This window comes from Natrix helvetica (genome assembly GCF_964273705.1).
Source record: "Natrix helvetica genome assembly, chromosome: 1".
Taxonomy (NCBI): Eukaryota; Metazoa; Chordata; class Lepidosauria; order Squamata; family Natricidae; genus Natrix; species Natrix helvetica.
Genome location: NC_138548.1, coordinates 345,409,636 through 345,430,489, shown reverse-complemented (window position 1 = coordinate 345,430,489; position 20,854 = coordinate 345,409,636). Strand labels below are relative to the sequence as shown.

The window sequence follows — 20,854 nt, the reverse complement described above, 5'->3', positions numbered from 1 at the left end:
CCAGCCAGAGGTTGTATTTACCGGTTCTCCAAACTACTCAAAATTTCCGCTACCGGTTCTCCAGAACTGGTCAGAACCGGCTGAATACCAGTTCTGGTGTAGAGAAACATTGGGAGTTTGGGATATGGGAAGGTAATGGAGGTAGTTTCAGTAGATAGTTGCTAAGGGGAAAACTTTGAAAAGCCCAACTCTTAATGCTATGAATTTCTGCTGACCCTAACCCTACCTTTCCAAACCAGGACACATGGATTCCAATAACTACTAGCATCTCCGATTGAAACTGTTCTTACAGCACATGAGAAAACATCTCTAATTAAATGAATCATGTCCCAATGGAAGCATCCTGCCTAAACTGGGTTCTCCATATCAGGGTATATTAAAATAATGTTGATACCCAGAATATCAAACCTGCCCATTTATTAGATTTAAATTGGCAGGTTTAGTATGAAACCTATGAAAAGATATGTGAGTCATTAGGTTCTACCAAAATTTGGCAGAATTCCAGTTTCCTTTATTTGTTTTTCCATATTGCATCAGATTCTGACATTGCTGTGAAAATAAAGAGATTTTTAGCCTTATAATTCAGACAGTATTTATTAAGAGGTTCTTTTTGAGGGAGGGGATTAATTAAAAGCCTGTCTCAAATCAAGATGTAACAAATTACTCCTAGCAATTTATTATTTTAACAGCAAAAGTGATGTGGGTTTTAGTTGTCTCCTTATTTGTCTTCCAAGTTCCCACAAATCAGTCCCTGAAAGGACAATGGATGCTTCTGGAAGGTTCTCTGGTGCAGCTTGTCATCATTTCTCCAGGCTTTCAGGGGAGGTCTTGACTGGTTCCTGAGAGAAATAAACAGACAACCACTATTCTGAAGCAAACAAACTGTAGCTAGGATTTCAAATGGTGCCTTTGACATATGGATGCCATTTTCAAAGAGATTCAACCTAAGGGGCAGTCCTTCATAGTAGGCCAGTTCAAGACACAGGCCAAGCAGAGATTCCAGGATGCTCTTCTCTGTAGTAAGGTAGAATAAGAGAATTTTATTTATTTTTTGTTTATTATGTGTATCTCACCTTTTATTATTTTTACAAATAGCCCAAGGTGGAGAACATACCCCACATTCCTTCCTCCTCCTCCTATTTTCCCCACAACAACAACCCTTTGAGGTAGGTTGGGCTGAGAGAAAGTGTGACTAGTCTAAAATCAGCCTATTTATTATAAGAGGAACACAGAGCACCTTAGATCGATTTTTGAGATTAAGTCACCAGGCTAAAAGTTATCACACCGTGAATTCTAATCCTACCTTTTTGCCTTTTATGGCTAAAGTAGGATTAGAACATACAATCTCCTGATGTCTAGCCTGGTGCCTTAATCTTAACCTTAAAAGTCCACATAAGGTGCTCTGTAATCCCCTTATCCTAAACCTGGAGGGGTTTGTGGAATCAAAATGCAGGATCCAAAGCTCGTAATCAAGGCTCGCTGCAGTATTTACTGTTAACACTGGAGAAATTCCCTCGAGAAAATGGAGAGAAAAGGATAATCTCAGGCTTGTCTCAGCTTGGATGTTTAGGAAAGAAAGACCCTCGAATCCATTTGTAGCAAAAGGTATACTTTTACTAAATCCAAGTGGTTACAGCGCAAGAAAAGCTGGATCTGAGTATTCCCGCATAAAGTCTGCCTTTTCCCCTTCTCCAGGGCCCTCCCATTTTCATCAGTTTTAAGAGTCCAATAATATTAGGAGTTTTGGTAACAGCTTTAGGGTTTGATGCATCTTTGGTAGAGTTTCACATTCTGTTCTCATGCTTATGTTATTGGATCAGCCAGTCTGTTCCAGATTAGCACCTCTGGATTCTGTCATCCTGTCCTCCCCCTCCCCATATTTTATGGCAGGATGCCAGCGAAGTAGGCTCAAGCCATTATAATGGCAGACCTGAGAGATTCACTCATATTTATACATTTGAAAATGGAGGGGGATTTATATGCATGCATACACATTGGTAATTAATAACCTATCTGATCTCAAGTTACTTTCTGCCCTTCTGTCATCTAGAGAGGACAATGGTCTTAGTTAGAAGAAATATTTGCATCTTGAGATTCAGGGGTGCCTATGGGAATGTCCTGATAGCATTTATCATGGGCTACAAGGACACATTCCTAATGTCTCCATTTGTCTATTAAATAGTCCCATTCATCTGAAAACTGAATTTCATTCTCATCTTTCTCTTTCTCAGCACTGCATGATTTCTCTGTAAGTTACTCTTCGTGGCTCATTCCTTCCTTCGCCTATGCCCAAGATCTGTCATTGTTTATGCTGAGATCTAGAGGTTTCTCCAGGTTCCTCTAGGCCAGTGTTTCTCAAACTTGGCGACTTTAAGTCCTGTGGACTTCAACTCCCAGAATCCCCCAGCCAGCATAGCTGGCTGGGGAATTCTGGGAGTTGAAGTCCACAGGACTTAAAGTCGCTAAGTTTGAGAAACACTGCTTTAGGCCATTGGTATCAGTTTGGAGAACTTCCACTCCACAGAGCGAAGCTGAGCCACAAAAGTGCTATTTAAAAATGGTTTGGAATGCCGATGTGAAATCACTATTTAGAAAGAAGTCTAGCCCCCTTCTGAAATCATCCAACTTGATCCCAATTGCCGGCCATTACTACAACCAAGCACTGGATTCCTACCTCCTGTCTTCTTCCTAGTCTGATGAAACAGAATCACCTTCAGACTTCTCTGCAGAACAAAGAAAAATACAATATCAAGATAAGGTGTACATCTTATCACTAGAGAATCTGAATCTAGAAGTACGATTCTAAGGATTCCATGATTTATGGCAAAATATACTATATTTATTAAATATATATATATCAAAACATTATTGTTCTTCACATGGTCAGCCAGATGTTTAGGATTTGACATTTTTTGTCCTCTTACTCTGTCCTTCCCAAAAGCTGGGATGGGCAGATATTTTTTGATGATATTAAAGTTACCATTGCAGGATGTAAGCTATTCCAAATAGAGCTGCCTTTTGCAATTGACTGAGAGGGATTTTGTCAATGCCGGTGGTCATCAAGTGGTGAGCCAGATGTTTTCGTTATTTCGGGATTCGTTATTGTTGTTGTCATCTTTATGTGAGCAACTAAGGCGGACATTACTAGAGACCCAACTCTTGGGATTTCATGAAATATGCTTGCTCTACAAAATTTATCACTAGCATTACAAAATTGCCCAGTGTAAAATCAAATGAGTATGTTTCAGGAAAGAGTGGCAATAAAATCAATTTTTCGAGATTGCTCTATGAGTGAGATGGGTGATCTCTATATCTGATATATAAATGATTTTTAAAAACATATTTTCCATCAAGCATTACTCCTTTCCAAAGGCAGAACTAATAGCTGAACTTACGTGTCTCTTCAGCCTTTGACAAATGGATCTTTAAAAAATCACAGTGCTCTACCATCCTTTCCTGGAATGGCTCAGTATTAAGAAGGAAGAAATTCTGCTCTGTGGCATTATAGAGTGGCCACTCATCCTTGCTGGCCACTAACCCAGTGGGATTCCTAAGGGGGAAGAAAAGGACATTGATGGAAACGAATCAAAGGGAGAACCAATCTAGAAATAAGGAGAAATTTCCTGACAGTGAGAACAGTTGATCAGTGGAACAGAAGTTCCCTTCAGAAGCTATGAGTGCTTCATTGCTGGAGGTTTTGAAGAAGAGATTGGACAGCCACTTGTCCAGAGTGGAATAGGGCTACTTCTAGTTGCCTGCTTGGCAACTGCTTGAGCAGGAGGTTGGACTAGAAGAGCTCCAAGATCCTTTCCAATTCTGTTATTCTGAGGTAGCTCTTTTCCAAAGAGACTGGTTTTGACTTGAGAAACCACATCCAAGGGGGACTCCCAAAGGGGACTTTGAGGGAGGGGTGGAGTTTGGCTTGGTGAAATCTCTTGTGTCTCCTCCTTGCTGATCCAAACCTAGGTCAGCTCCTCGTAGACTTTTGGATCTGCCAGTCCCAATCCTGACACCCTGGGCACCCTCCATCTTGTGAGTTTCCCCTTCACTACTTACTCCCTTGCAAGCCTTTGCTCGTTCTCTTAATAGTAGAGTAACACCCTGTTTCTTATCCCCCTTTTGCCTTCTTTATTCCACTTGGAGAAATAATGTACCCTGGAATAGGTGTGATACCACTGAACTCATAAAAGAACAATTATCTATAAGGGACATTATTAAGAATCCTTAGAAATTCAGGGCTGTTTCCAGTATAGGTAGTCTTTGACTTACAACTATTCCTTTAATGCCCATTCAAGGTTACAATGGCCCTGAAAAAAGTGACTTACAACTGGTCCTTGCACTTACAACGATTCCAACATCCTCACGGTCATGTGATCAAAATTTGGCTGCTTGGCAACTGGCTTGTATTTACAATAGCTGCAATGTCCCAGGGTTACATGATCAACATTTGCAACCTTTCCAGCTGACTTTCTACTAGCAAAGTTAGTGGAGGAAGCTGGAGTCACATAATCATATATTGTACTTAACAATTGCAGTGATTTGCTTAATAACTGTGGTAAGAAAGGTTTTTAAATTGGGCATGATTCACTTAACAACTGTCTTGCTTCGCAACAGAAATTCTAGTCCCAACTGTAGTTGTAAATCATGAACTGCTTGTATTAACACAACCTGTAAACATATGGAAAGGAAAAGCGTGCATTACTTTATGGCTGCATTACTTTAGATATAAAGTGCATTTGTTGAATGGAATGGGTTTTTTTGGATTTAAAATAGAGATTTTTGAAATAAAGTGAACCACTTACCCAGTTCTGGCAAACTCTGCCCAGTAATGCATCATCTTACGGCTCAGTCTGGCTTCAGCCTCTGGGTACGTTTGATTGACAGGCAGCACTGATTCAAGGGTTCCAAAAACATAAGGAACCTCAGCACCGTGAGTTGCCCCAATCCATTCTGGCCAAACTGACCATGAAGGGCGATGTGTGAATGAATAGGCATATACAGGACTCCCAGTTTTCCTGATATTTCCTGCAGCTTCCCTCAATGGGCATCCAAGGACCCAATCTGCATACAAGTGGGACATAGCAGAGCGGAACTGTGCTGGACCGTGTTGTTCTTCACTATACCTCAGTGCAATACCCTGAACAACATCTTCAGTTGCATTTGGCACCAACAGCTGTATCCCTTTCAGAAGCTGCTCCTGATTGATGAGATTGTGGGTGATGTTAGGGAAAACAAAGTGGACAAATGAGGCTCCTTCATCAGAGGTTTCACCTATGAGGACTGGTTTGACCTGAATTTGCCCCTCCTCCATCAGCTTTTCTGGTTCACCAAGCAAAAACTCCCCATCTGTGGTTGGCACGAAGGGAAAATTCCCAAGGATGCCACGTTTGAACAACAGCGATGTTTCATGCCGAATAAGTTCAGAAACATTTTTTGTTTGCAGACAATGCCCTATGTTGATATTATTGTCCTCGGAGCAACCTAGCAGATGAATAAATTCCAGTGATAACTGTTTGGCATCCTCAGGAGACCTCCAAGCCCAGAAGGCATTGGCTGTTCCGCTCTGGATCACCGCTTGGGCAAAAAGGTCCTGGCTTTTTGGTGCGAGAAGATGGAGATTCACACAAGATCCTCCAGCACTTTGGCCAAAAAGGGTCACCCGAGAAGGATCTCCGCCAAAGGCAGCTGCATTCTCTTTTATCCACCTCAGGGCCAGCTGTTGGTCCCATAAGCCTAGGTTCCCTGGAGCAGCTGGTGGCAAGAAGAGAAAGCCCAGGGCTCCCAAGCGATAATTGATGGTGACCACAATGACGTTCTCAGTGGCAGCCAAGGATGCCCCATTGTACATATCCAGAGAAGACGCGCCCATTATATATCCCCCTCCATGTATCCAGACCAAAACAGGCACTGGTGAAGTAGGCTGTGGGTGTGGCACCCAGATGTTGAGGGAAAGGCAATCTTCTGACATTGGTGTTTTAGGAGACCACATCTCTGATTCAGGGATATCCCGGAGAATTAATTGAGGACAGGAATTGCCAAAATTGGTGGCCTCCAAGGTTTGACTCCATGGCTGACCTGGAAGAGGTTTCTGGAGACGCAACTTCCCCAGGGGAGGCTCAGCATAAGGAATGCCTAGATAGGCTGTCACAGATCCAGGGCCAGCCAGCAACTGCTTGCCCTTAATAGGGCCACTGCTGGTTATGACCACTGTGTCTCCCTTAGATGAAGAACTGGAGGCTGATGGAAAGGGAAGGAGGAAGAGGAGGAGGCAGCACAAGAGAGGCGGGCATAGTAGACAAGGCATTGCAACAGTAGGACGAGTCCGTGGACCTGGAAAAAGTTACAACCAATATGAGATTATTCCAATACTGTATAAGCACACCTTACGCCAATTCATGATTATTTTATTGTGATGGTGGGGCTCCCTTTTTGCTGAGGACACCAATGTTGAGCAGGGAATGACTTGTCACCTCTGCCCTTCTCCATGATGTATCTCCAACGTTCTAGAAGAACCGCTTAGAACTCTTGATTACTGATCCCCTTGCTCAGGGAATGGACAGTTTTACACAGAATTGCTAGTAGATCTTCTCCAGGATTCCCAATACAGTGTTGTTATATATTATCTGTGTTCTAACACAGTTAGAACACAGATAATATATAACACATTAAGTTAGAATAAGTTTCTAACTCTCCAGAATCCTATTCTGGAACTAAGAATGTAGTACTAAGCCCTATCTTGTAAATTATGATATAATTGAAATAAATAACAATGGAAATTACCCCAAATCAACATCCGATCTTGTTTTAAATCCACCCACCATGTCAAGCCAGAAGAGTCACTGAAGCCTAGTGTTAGATACCAGAAACATTGGTAATGGTTTACATCAAAGTCCTCTGTTCCGGCGGGAACAGAGATTCAATCTGATTGGTTGAAGGATCTGACAGCTCCCTATAAAAGGGCTGCTGTCAGACTGAACCTTCGCTGGACTGTACATAGTTGACTTGTGCTAATAAAGAACTGTTTGTTACTCTGAAGCCTGAGTATGCCTTCTTTCACCCGATCTAACACTGGTGACGAGGGTGGGATCGGAAGGCAACTAGGCAGACAGAAAGAGCACGACAATTCAGCAAGTCAATCCAGCCTGGAGCACGGCGCGGCATCGAGCAGCCATCTTTGAGCGGCAAATTCAAATGCACTCAGGAACACAAGATGACAACGCACGCCCCACCGACTCCATACAACCCAGTCACCGAACACTGGTAATCCTACATGATGAGGTACGGTTGCTTCCTCGAAGCCAATGACCTCATGGGCCCTTCTGAAGGCTGGAAAAAGAATATGTTCCTGAGCTACTGCGGACCAGAGGTGTCCAATATCTTTTTACTTGGACCCCAATGTAGCCCCCATCAGGCTAAAACCCAGGAGAGTACCTTTCGCTCTGTGCCCTAAAATTGATTTGGAACTTGACAAATTGATTGGCCAGGAAATCCTAGAGCCGGTAGATCACGCACGCTGGGAGATCCCTATAGTGACACCTGTCAAGCCTGATGGGTCTGTCCACTTCTGCCCGGATTACAAGTGCATGATAAACAAAGCTTTGTAGCAAAGCACTTATCCTGTACCCATTGTACAGCATTTACTGCACTCATTGGGTCCCGGAAAAGTTTTTGCAAAATTAGATATGGTACAGGCATACCAGCAGTTGCCTGTAGATGGTGCCATGGCAGAGGCCCAAACCATTGTAACGCACAGGGGAGCATTCAAATGCACCCGGCTTCAATTCGGAGTTAGTATTGCCCCTGGACTATTCCAAAGTGCCATGGAACGGCTTTTGCAGAGGATTCCAGGAGTCGTCCCCTATTTTGATGACATATTGGTATTGGCTGCAAATAAGGCGCAACTATTTAAAAGATTGGGAAGTGTTCTGGCCAGAATCAGAGACAAAGGCCTCCGCCTCAAAAGAGAAAAATGCCAAATTAATGTGCCAAGGGTTGAATTCCTAGGGTACCTCATCGACAGCTCTGGGATTCACCCAACCAACAAAAAAATTAAGGCAATCCAGGACGCCCCTACACCTTGCAATCAGACCAAACTGCAGGCGTTCCTTGGGCTCCTTAAATTCTATAGTGTTTTTCCCAAGCAGAAAGCCACCGTTGCTGAGCCTTTGCATTGGCTTCTCAGCAAACATGCCAAGTGGTCCTGGGGCAGAGCTGAAGCAGCCGCATTTGCCGCAGTGAAGAAACTGCTGTCAGCGGACACGTTTTTGGTCCAATATAGCCAGACCCTGCCAGTTGTCCTAACGTGTGACGCTTCCCCGTTTGGCCTAGGAGCCATCCTCAGCCATCGCATGCCCAATGGAACAGGCGCCCATCACCTACTACTCACGAACAATGTCTGATGCCAAGCGGAACTACGGCCAACTGGACCGTGAGGCTCTGGCTGCAGTCACCTGCGTGAAACGATTCCACGAGTACATCTACAGTCATGACTTTGAACTTATCATGGACCACAAACCATTGCTGGTATTGCTGGCTGGGGACTGGCCTACCCCTGCTTCTTTGTCACCACTAATGACCAGATGGACAATCTTTCTCGCGGCCTACAGTTATTGCCTCGTCCATCGACCTGGCTCTACCTTGGGGCATGCTGACGCCTTGAGTCGATGCCCACTGCCTGAACTGCTTGCAGACCCTACCCCCGAGATGCCAGTCCTCCTCATTGACTGTCTTGAGGCTGGTTCTGTCTTGTGACGTCGCCCACTACTCAGCAAAAGACTCTACATTCCGACAGGTTTTGAACTGTGGGTGGAGGGGGTGGCCCAAGGGGCCTGTAGGGTCTGAATTTAAAATGTTTTACTTCAAACGTGATGAACTGTCAGTCATAAATGGTTGTTTACTGTGGTGGGACCGGGTTGTTGTTCCACCCAAACTGGGCATTGTAGTATTAGAAACCTTGCATGTAGGGCATCTTGGAATTGTCAGGATGAAATATTTGGCCAGGAGTTACGTGTGGTGGCCTAACATGGACAGGGAGATAGAAGAATGGGTGGCTACCTGCACACCATGCCAGGACTCCAGACCAGCTCCCCCAGAGGCGCCCTCTAAGGAGTGGGAGCGATTTCAAGCACCATGGTCTAGGGTGCACATAGATTTTGCTGGCCCTATTCATGGCCATACCTTTATGGTAGTTGTGGACACCTACTCAAAATGCCTAAAAGTAGTCCTCAAGACCTCTAACACGGCAGAAGCATTCATCAAGACATTACAGAGACTTCTCTCCACCCACGGCCTGTCTGATATTTTGGTCTCTGACAACGGGCCCCAATTTATGGCCATGCAATTCGAGACCTATTTAGTAGCACAGGCGATCAGACATGCCCTGGTCGCTCCATTCCATCCGGCTTCCAATGGTCAGGCGGAGAGAATGGTGAGATCTGCAAAAGAAGCCCTATCCAGGATGGGCCCAGGAGATTGGCAAACACGGGTTGATCAATTCCTCCTCATACAGCACATCACGCCAAGTGATACCCCTGGTAGAAACCCTTCCGAGCTTCTAATGGGTCGTCGGCTAAGGTCCCACTTAGACCGGATACAGCCAAACTACTCTGCCGCGTCGCCCCCAGATTCGACCAGCAAAATAAGAAACTTTAGCATAGGGGATCAAGTTTACGCCCACAACTTCTCTTTGGAACTACTCTTTGGAACACTTTGGATTCCTGCCACAGTAATAGGCATCACCGGGCCTCACTCTTATCTCTTAGAGCTCAAGGACGCTCGAAATTGGAGACGGCACATTGACCAACTCCATGGTTGCATCTCCAACTCCAGTCTTAGGCAACCAGAGGTAACTCCTGCACGAGTTAGCCAAAGCCCTACACAAAAGGAGTACGAATTCACTCCTTCCACAGATAACTCAATCCCGAAGGTACCGGGGCACTTATCTGTAATTGTTGCAGGCCCGCAGTGAGTTCCGAGCGAACCGACTCCAGAAACTCCATCCACGGCTTGTGAGAAGTTCCAGGAGCTTCCACCAGGTGAAGCTGCAGAAACAACAGGTCCATCCGACCTGACTGAAGAACACCCACCAACTGAACTGCACAGGTCTGGGCAAGCCACCAGAAAGCCCACGTACCTGCGTGACTACGTCACAAGTCGGTTGAGCCCATCTAAGAGGGGAGGAGTGTTAGATACCAGAAACATTGGTCATCATTTACACCAAGGTCTTCTGTTCCGGCGGGCTGCTGTCAGACTGAACCTTCACTGGACTGTACATAGTTGACTTGAACCTTCCTGAAGCAGGGATTGGAGTTGCTGGATAGAAGGGGGGTGAGTCACAGAGACAAAGAGAGACTGAGGTGGGGGCCCTTAAACTCCATATCATTTGAACCTTCCTGAAGCAGGGATTGGAGTTGCTGGATAGAAGGGGGGTGAGTCACAGAGACAAAGAGAGACTGAGGTGGGGGCCCTTAAACTCCATATCATTTGAACCTTCCTGAAGCAGGGATTGGAGTTGCTGGATAGAAGGGGGGTGAGTCACAGAGACAAAGAGAGACTGAGGTGGGGGCCCTTAAACTCCATATCATTTGAACCTTCCTGAAGCAGGGATTGGAGTTGCTGGATAGAAGGGGGGTGAGTCACAGACACAAAGAGAGACTGAGGTGGGGGCCCTTAAACTCCATATCATTTGAACCTTCCTGAAGCAGGGATTGGAGTTGCTGGATAGAAGGGGGGTGAGTCACAGACACAAAGAGAGACTGAGGTGGGGGCCCTTAAACTCCATATCATTTGAACCTTCCTGAAGCAGGGATTGGAGTTGCTGGATAGAAGGGGGGTGAGTCACAGAGACAAAGAGAGACTGAGGTGGGGGCCCTTAAACTCCATATCATTTGAACCTTCCTGAAGCAGGGATTGGAGTTGCTGGATAGAAGGGGGGTGAGTCACAGAGACAAAGAGAGACTGAGGTGGGGGCCCGCGTGCCGAATCATATATCTATAAACCAAAATAGCAATAACGCATTCTGGATTAGTGTGCTTGAGATTGTGATTTCATTTTATTTCAAAATGACCGGCTTAGTTCAATGTAATAGCTGTCTTGCACCTGTCTTTCGCAGTACTCTTTTCAAATTTGGATACTGTCCCCTTTGTAAACAAATTACTAGTCTACATAGACAGATTACCTATCTAGAATCTGTAATCTGTGCTCTCCAAGCAGAAAGTAGATGTCTACTTCAGCCATTCCACTCTATGGAGATGCCATGCTATCAGCCCCCTCTGCCACAAAGATCTTGCAGGAGAAGAGCAGTCTGGACAACCGTGGGATCTGGCAGGTTGAGAGCTGTGAACCATAAACACAAAGCTTTTGCTGTGACCCAGCAAAACAGATATAGTGCCCTTGCTGACCTTAATGGGGACACTAAAGAGATAGGTCAAGGTAGTTGTGATAATGATGACTCAAATAAGCAGGGGATCATGGTCCAAAATGAAGTACCTTCTTCGGAAATGCGAAATGGGGAACCAGGTATCACACATCAGTCACAGAAGAAGAGCAAGGTAAGCAAAAAGAGAAGCCACCTTCTGGTTGGTGATTCAATCGTAAGGGATGTAAATTTAGGAGAGGATATGGAGGTTTTAAAAGAGGTCAGCTGTCTGCCAGGTGCTACTGCCAGCAGAGACAAGAGGCGTATTCTTAAGATAGTCAAGAATGCAAGTAAGGACTGTGACGTTGATGCTATTATACATCTTGGCACAAATGATCTGTCCCCAAAAGATGTACTTTCTGTGCAGAATGATTTCCAGAACTTGGGGTATGAACTTAATAGTATAGGTTGTAGGCTTATCTTTTCAGAGGTTTTACCTGTATATAAGGAACAAAAAGGGAAGGGCCAGCGTGTAGCAGAGTTTAATGTTTGGCTAAAGGAGTGGTGTAAAAGGGAAGGCTTTGGTTTTATTAGTCATGATGCCTGTAGCTGGTCCAATGAAAAACTGTACAAAAGAGATGGGTTGCACCCATCCAAGAAAGGGACTGAGTTACTTGGCATTAAATTCACAGATTTTCTTGATAAACATTTTAACTGAAGAGTGGGGACAGAGAATTAATAGGTACAGAACATTTCGGTCCCCAGCAAACTAAAATCCATAGGGTTATAAGTGCATGTAACATAGATGTGTGTGTGGGTAAGATTATCACTCCTGCTGTCAAGCAAAACCAAGCATTTAATAATGATTGCCATACCATGTGCATGAATCACACAAGTGGCAAGAAAATAGGGGCAGTCAGTCATAACACAGGTTATGTAGACAGTAAACACAGGGTCAATCAAAATGGACTCAAATATCTATACACCAATGCACAGAGTATGAGGAATAAACAGGGCGAATTAGAAATTCAAGTAAAAGAGGGCAGATACGATATTATTGCCATTACAGAAACTTGGTGGGATGAAACCGACAAATGGAACATACAGCTAGAAGGATTTAAATTATTTAAAAGAAATAGACCAAATAAAAGAGGAGGTGGAGTTGCACTATATATAAGAAATAACTACATCTCTATAGAAATAAAACACAACAATGATGAGAACTATCTTGAATGCATTTGGGTCAATATTAAAGGTTGTGGGGGAAATGACATTGCCATAGGTCTATACTACAGGCCACCCAACCAAGCAGAGGAAGTAGATGAACTTTTTGCTAGTCAGCTAACTAAGGTATGTAGGAAGCACACCAAAATAGTAATGGGAGATTTTAACTACCCTGACATCAACTGGGAAACAAACTCTGCATCAAGTGGAAGATCCAACAGGTTCTTAAGAAACCTAGCAGACAACTTTGTTTTCCAAAAAGTAGAGAAGGGAACAAGGGGATCAGCCATATTGGACTTAATCCTCACTAACAGAGAGGAAATGATAGAAGGTGTTGAAGCCATAGGAACCCTGGCGGCAAGTGCCCATGCAATATTGGAATTCAACATTATCCAAACACAAGTAGTAGAACAAAGCCAAACTAGAGTCTTGGACTTTAAGAAAGCTAATTTCAATAAACTTAGAGAGAGCTTGGGAAAAATTCCATGGATGAGAATCCTCAAGGGGAAAACAAGAAGCTTGGGAAATTTTGAAAAATGAGATTACAAAAGCCCAGAATACCAATGAAGAAGAAAAATATCAGCTCCCAAAAGAAACCAGCATGGCTGCATAAAGAACTATCTGACAAACTGAAAGACAAAAAATGTAAGTAGAAAAAGTGGAAGGAGGGGGACATAACTAAGGCAGAATATCAGCAAATAGCCGAGCCTGTAAAGATGAAGTGAGGAAAGCTAAGGCTCACAATGAAGAAAGGCTTGCCACAAAAGTAAAAATTAACAAAAAAAGCTTCTTCCAACATGTTAAAAACAAGAAAAAAGTTAAGGAAACAATTGGTCCATTGCTAGGAGAAAGTGGCAAGAAGGTGACAAGCAACAGGGAGAAAGCAGAACTATTTAACTCATGTTTTGCATCTGTCTTTACACAAAGGGATAAAACAGTCCAACCTGTCAAAAGCAGCACCACAAAAATCAGATTAGGAACACAAATTGAAATAGGGAAGAAAATGGTAAGTGAGCACCTGTCTACCCTAAATGAGTTCAAATCACCAGGACCAGATGGATTACACCCCAGGATTCTGAAGGAACTAGCAGACGAGATCTCAGAACCACTGAATTATATCTTTCAGAGATCCTGGAACACCGGGGAACTACCAGAGGACTAGAAAAGAGCTGATGTGGTTCCCATCTTCAAAAAAGGGAAAAAAATAGATCCAGGAAACTACAGACCTATCAGCCTGACCTCAATACCAGGAAAGATTCTGGGAAAAATAATCAAGCAACGAATTTGCTAACACCTAGAAGCAAACAAAGTAATAGCCAAAAGCCAACATGGATTTGTCAAAAACAGATCATACCAGACTAATCTTATTGCATTCTTTGATAATGTGACAAAATTAGTGGACCAGAGGAATGCCGTTGATATAGTTTACTTGGACTTCAGTAAGGCTTTTGATAAGGTAGACCATAACCTACTACTAGATAAAGTAGAAGAATGTGAGTTAGACAGCATCACCACCAGATGGATTCGTAACTGGCTGACCAACCACACTCAACGTGTAGTCCTCAATGGAACTGCATCTACATGGAGGGAAGTATGCAGTGGAGTACCCCAAGGTTCTGTTTTAGGCCCAGTACTCTTCAACATCTTCATCAATGATTTGGATGAGGGAATAAATGGGGAACTCATCAAATTTGCAGATGACACCAAGCTGGCAGGAATAGCCAACACTCTAGAAGATAGGCTTAAGATACAGAAGGATCTTGACAAACTTGAACATTGGGCACTATCTAATAAAATGAAATTCAATGGTGAAAAGAGTAAGGTTCTACATTTAGGCAACAAAAACGGAATGCACAGGTACAGTATAGGTGGTACCGTGCTCAATAGTAGTAACTGTGAGAGGGATCTTGGAGTTCTAGTGGACGACCATTTAAATATGAGCCAGCAGTGTGCAGCAGCTGCCAAAAAAGCCAACACATTTCTAGGCTGCATCAACAGAGGGATAGAATCAAGATCACGTGAAGTGTTAATACCACTTTATAATGCCTTGGTAAGGCCACACTTGGAATACTGCATTCAGTTCTGGTCGCCATGATGTAAAAAAGATGTGGAGACTCTAGAAAGAGTGCAGAGAAGAGCAACAAAGATGATTAGGGGACTGGAGACTAAAACATATGAAGAACGGTTGCAGGAACTAGGTATGTCTAGCTTAAGAGAAAGAAGGACTAGGGGAGACATGATAGCAGTGTTCCAATATCTCAGGAGTTGCCACAAAGAAGAGGGAGTCAAACTATTCTCCAAGGTAGCTGAGGACAGAACAAGAAGCAATGGGTGGAAACTAATCAAGGAGAGAAGCAACTTAGAACTGAGGAGAAATTTCCTGACAGTGAGAACAATTAATCAGTGGAACTATTTGCCTCCAGAAGTTGTGAATGCCCCAACACTGGAAGTCTTTAAGAAGATGTTGGATAGCCATTTGTCTGGAACGGTATAGGGTTTCCTGCCTAGGCAGGGGGTTGAAGACCTCCAAGATCCCTTCCAACTATATACTATTGTATTGTATTGTATTGTATTGTATTGTATTGTATTGTATTGTATTGTATTGTATTGTATTGTATTGTATTGTATTGTATTGTATTGTATTGTATTGTATTGACTTGTGCTAATAAAGAACTGTTTGTTACTCTGGAGCCTGAGTGTGCCTTCTTTCACCCGATCTAACAGCTAGGATTACCAAAGTAAGTGTGCCCTCTTTTGGGTATGTTGTGCAATAAAATTTCTTAGAAAAACCAGTTGTGGTAAGAATGGCAAAATAAGCAAAATTGTAAAGTATCAGGAAAAAAAATGGAGACAGCTAATCTATAAAAGGCTATAAATCAGTGTTTCTCAATCTTAGCAACTTTAAGAGGTGTGGAGTTCAAGTCCCAGAATTTTGGGAGTTAAAAATTAGGTACAACTGAAAAGATAAAGAGCATACTTTCAACTTCTCCTCTGAACCCAGAAACTCAGTAACTCTAATCACCACGGGATTTCCTGTTCTCTTTCACACAAAGGCTAGCCTTAGAAATATTTTTTAGAACAGCTACTTTCCCCCAACCCAAGGGTGCCCAATCTCTGAGCTGTGGCCCATTACCAGGCCTTGAGACTTTTGGAACCGGGCCACGGAGGTGGCAGATGAGTGTGTGAGTATGCACGCATCCCCACTCACGCAAGCAGCATGCGTGTGTGCCTGCCTCACACACAGATTGTTCCCCTCTACACACACACACATGGTGATCCACAACCGAAAACCTTAATATTTTCCCATCCACACATGCTTTTCTCAGCAGGTGCTCTAGGCTGCCTAACAAGCATTTCTATAGACTTCATGAAGAAGGCCTAACATTATTTGTCCTCGAGGAGCAAGACAGACTCCAAAACTGAACAAATTGTCAACTGTACAGCCAGCAATATTAAAGCAAAGCAAAGTAGAAATAATACTTCTCATCCCATGATGTATCCAGTCCAATTGCACAGGTGCTTTAGGAAATGCAATTCTATCAGCATCTACCTAGAGGAATATGATTTTTAACTGGTCTTATTGCTAGATAAAGATGATAGGAATTTGCAAGCACATTTCTGAACCTAGAAGAAATGACAGCCCACTATGGGTTTTATCTTCACTGCTTTTCTTTTCAACTTTTGCTCTCTGTGTCTCAAACGCTAGCAGGCATTTCCTATTATGGCTGAAGAAATTGTTGTCTCTTTAACATTATGTTTAGCCTGGAATAGAAATAACTAGCCTAAATAGAATTAACCAACCAACAAGGAATTCTAGTCTCTTTCCTAAAAATCATCTTCTAATTCTCTGGAAAAAAATCCACTGTTTTTCAAAAATTCTGCACATTTACTCACTTGTCAGATTTAACGGGATTATTTGTTATTCGAAAGAAGAAAGCAGCTTCAGAGATGACCAGGCTGTATCCTACTCACACAGACAAAAAAAGATCATGAAAAGAGGAACTTTATATATTGCAGGAAGGTGCATTGACCAACTGGATTCTGTCCATAAAGGGGGAGGAAGCTGAAAGTTTTGGCAAAAGGCTCCAATATCAAAGACATGGAAAAAACAGGGAAGTTCCTTCAAATGGAGTGAGAGAACTCCAGAGCAAAGGACAGTCACTATCTCTGGTGTGCAACCTGCAGCCTTGAAAAGAGCCATTACAACATCTGTCCAGATTTCAAAGCAACTAAAGAACTTGAAAGCAAATAACAGATACCTGATGTGACCCTAAATGAGATGACTCTAAAAATGTAGTAGGACAGACAGTGTTAGATTGGGTTATGGATAGGCACACACAGGCTTAACGGTAACCACAGCTCTTTATTAACCACAATGAGTAAGAACAATCCAGCGAAGGTTGAGTCTGACAGCAGCCCTTTTATAGGGAGCTGTCAGACCCTTCGACCAATAGGATTAAACCTCCGTTCCCACCGGAACAGAGGACCTTGGTGGAAACCACTGGTCCTCCCCTCTTAGATGGAACAATCCTACTGCTAACGTAGTCACACAGCTAGGCGGGCTTTTGGGTAGCTCTGCTTGACCTGCGCAGTTCACTAGGAGGGGTTTCGTTGGACAGGTCGGACGGACCTGTTTGCTCTGCAGCTCTGCTTGGTGGAAGCTCCTGGAACTTTTCACAGGCCACGGCTGGAGCTTTTGGAGCCTGTTCACTCGGAGCTGGCTGCTGGCCTGCAACAACACCAGATAAGTTTTCCAGTAATCTCGGGCTTGAGCTAACTGTGGAAGGAGTGAGTGTTTGCTCCATTTGGGTAGGGCTTTGGCTAACTCGGGCCTCTTTTGCAGATCTCACTATTCTCTCCGCCTGACCATTGGAGGCCAGATGGAATGGTGCAACCAGGGCATGCCTGATTCCCTGAGCTGCTAGGAAGGTCTCAAATTGCATGGCCGTGAATTGGGGCCCTCTCTTGGTCAGAGACCAAGATGTCGGGCAGGCCGTGCGTGGAGAAAAGTCTCCGTAGCACCTTGATGACCGCTTCTGCAGTTGTGGAGGTCATCAGGAATACCTCTAACCACTTCAAGTAGGCGTCCTCAATTACTAAGAATGTCTGGCCGTGAACTGGGCCAGCAAAGTCAATGTGCATCCTAGACCATGGTGCTTGAGGTCACTCCCACTTCTTAGCGTGTGCCTCTGGGGTGCCCGTAGCCACCCATTCTTCGATTTCCCTGTTCATGTTAGGCCACCACACATAACTTCTAGCCAAAGACTTCATCCTGACAACTCCAGGATGCCCTACATGTAAAGCCTCTAGTACTGCAATGCACAGTTTGGGTGGAACAACAACCTGGTTCCCCCAGAGTAGAAAGCCATTTACCACCGATAATTCGTTGTGTTTAGCAAAGTACATTTTAAAATCAGTCCCAACAGGCCCCTTTGGCCACCCGCTCCACACCCTTCAAAATTTGCTTGATGGTGGAGTCCTTCACAGAGTGACAGGCAACGTCAGTGGACGAGACAGGCCCAGTCTCCAGGCAATCGATGATGAGGACTGGCATCTCAGGGTAGGGTCAGCAAGAAGTTCAGGCAGCAGACAGTGGCTGAGAGCATCAGCGTGCCCCAAAGTGGACCCAGGTCAGTGGATAAGGCGGTAGGAGTAGGCAGCCAGGAGAATAGTCCATCTGGTCATGCGGCTTGATAAAGACACGGGTAGGACAGTCCCCAGCCAGTAAACCGAACAACGGCTTGTGGTCTGTAATCAGTTTGAAGTCCCGTCCATAAAGGTACTCGTGGAACCTTTTTACTCCTGCCACAGCAGCCAAAGCCTCACGGTCAATCTGGGTGTAGTTCTGCTCTGCGGCACATAGGGTCCTGGAGTAAAATGTAATAGGGGCTTTGGTTCCATTGGGCATACGGTGGCTGAGGATGTTGTCAACGCCGAACGGTGAAGCTTCGGAGGTCAGCAACAATGGCAGGGTCTGGCTCTACTGGACGAAGAAAGAATCCACTGAGAGGAGTCGTTTTACTGCAACAAATGTGGCAGCCTCGGCTTTTCCCCAGGACCACTTTGCATTTTTAGCCAGGAGACGATGTAGGGGATCAGCAATGGTGGCTTTCTGTTTAAGAATGGTGCTGTAAAAATTAAGGAGTCCAAGGAGCACCTGCAGCTCAGTTTGATTGCGAGATGTAGGGGCATCCTGAATTGCTTTTATTTTTTGTGTGGTCGGGTGAACCCCAGAGCCGTCGATCAGGTACCCTAGGAATTCAACCCTTGGTACATTAATTTGGAATTTCTCCTTTTTGAGATGGAGACCTTTGTCTCTAATTCTAGTGAAAACTGTTCGTACTCATTTTAAAAGTTGTGCCTCATTTGCAGCCAATACCAATATGTCGTCGAAATAGGGGATGACTCCTGGAATCCCCTGCAAAACCATTCCATGACACTTTAGAACACTCCAGGGGTGATACTAACACCGAATTGCAGGCGGTGACATTTGAATGCACCCCTGTGTGTCACAATGGTATGGGCCTCCGCCATAGCACCATCTACAGACAATTGTTGGTATGCCTGCGCCATGTCCAATTTAGCAAAAACTTTTCCGGGGCCTAATGAATGGAGGAGGTGCTTTACAATTGGTATGGGGTAGGCGCTTTGTTGTAGCACTTTATTAATTGTGCATTTGTAGTCCGTGCAGATGAGAACTTACCCGTAAGATTTGACAGGTGTCACTATAGGGGTCTCCCAGTGTGCATGATCGACCGGCTCTAGGATTCCCTGGCCTACTAGCTTGCCAATTTCACTGTCAATTTTGGAGTGGAGAGCAAAAGGCACTCTCCTGGGTTTTAGCCTTATTGGAGCTATGTTGGGGGTCCAAATTAAATGAAATTGGGGTCCTTACATACTTACCCAGACTGGTGCCGAAGACATCCTCAAACTCCTTAAAAATAGCTTCAGCACTGTCGTGTTTCAAGGCGTTGATACGGGTCACCTCTCGGCCCAGGGCTTGGAACTAATCTAGCCCTAGGAGGCTCTGCAGGTTGCCGCTGACCACTGAAACTGGGAGTTTCCTGCTGAACTGCTTGAAGTTCACCTGGAAGGTGCCTTGACCCACGATGGGGACCTGGTTTCCCTGGTAATCGCATAGGCGGATGTCAGGGGTGCGAAGGTGCTGCTTCTTGAGGCTAGGGATAGCCTGTTTCAGGATAGACCATGGTATTATGGTCAGTGATGACCCGGTATCGATCTCCATCTCACATGGAGAGTCCTCAATAAGGACTGTGACCTTCAGATTGATATGTGGTGTGTGACTCTGTTGTCGCCCTCTGAGCGCTGTGGTGGCTTCTTCCAGGCCCCTTAGCTAGGCCTCGGTTGGCAGCTTGGTGCACCTCTAGGCTGCCAGGCAATGGCAGGGAATTCACACCTTTGCGATTTATTTATTTATTTATTTATTTATATTTGGTGCTTCTAGACCGCCCCCTCTCCCAGAAGGGACTCGGGGGGGGTGTACAGTCCATAGAGAATATCACAAAATACAATATAAAATTAAATATGTACAGTTTGGAGGAGGTTAAAATGCAATTAAAAGAACTGTACAAAGCTAATATAAATATAAATTTTTTTTAAATCCCTAAAACAGACACAACAGATTAAAAAACCCCTAAGATAACCAGATAATAATACATTTGCGATGTGCCTCTTTTGCTCGCAGCGCTGGCAGGTTGCATCGTGGAAACGGCAAACCGATCTGACATGGTCTCCTCCACAGCTCACGCAAGGCGGGAGACGCTGTTTGAATGTGCATGCCGGCTGGGGGCGGCTACTGTGCATGTGGCAGCTATCATCTTCTTCTCCTTCAGAGCTCTCGGGCTCTGCGGCCTCGCGATGAACACATGTGCTTTTCTGCATTTCTTGGGTCCAAAATCAGCTTGTCTAAGTCTCTGAATTCGCAGTACGCTGTGGCCTTATGGAGCGCAGCAATGTACTCATTAATCGACTCGCCTTCCTGATATTGAATTCATGCTGGCGAACGTGCTTGGACGGCTTGGGCGCGTAATGAGTCCTAAGCGTCTGCTGGAGCACGGACCAGGCAACTGATTGGAGTGGTGTCAGCTCAGAGATGTCCATGAGGTCATTTTCCTCGAGGAAGCAGTCAAATCGTAGCATGTACGAGTCCCAGTGTTCGGTGACTGGGTCATACGGAGTCGGTGGGGCGTGAATGGCCATTTTGTGTTCTGAGGGCGTTTTGAGTTTGTAGTTCAAAAATGGCTGCTGGAAGCC

General features: G+C 44.5%; 1 protein-coding gene across 3 annotated transcripts in view; it reads right to left on the bottom strand.

Moving 5' to 3' along the window:
* Positions 1-580: 580 nt before the first annotated feature.
* The window catches only part of LOC309396158 (acetylcholinesterase-like), a 49,933-nt gene continuing 29,659 nt past the window's right edge, over positions 581-20,854 (bottom strand). The window contains exons 1-5 of one of the 3 annotated variants that reach the window (XM_081961041.1): positions 16,475-16,549; positions 4,803-6,330; positions 3,396-3,550; positions 2,675-2,723; positions 581-1,014 (exon numbers count right to left, since the gene is read on the bottom strand). In XM_081961041.1, coding sequence (XP_081817167.1) covers positions 2,689-2,723; positions 3,396-3,550; positions 4,803-6,304 — 1,692 coding nt within the window. In that variant the 5' untranslated portion in view covers positions 6,305-6,330; positions 16,475-16,549 and the 3' untranslated portion in view covers positions 581-1,014; positions 2,675-2,688. Of the gene's footprint in view, positions 1,015-2,674; positions 2,724-3,395; positions 3,551-4,802; positions 6,331-16,474; positions 16,550-20,854 lie in introns of those variants that run through there. The other 2 variants (XM_081961038.1, XM_081961039.1) reach the window with 2 other exon arrangements.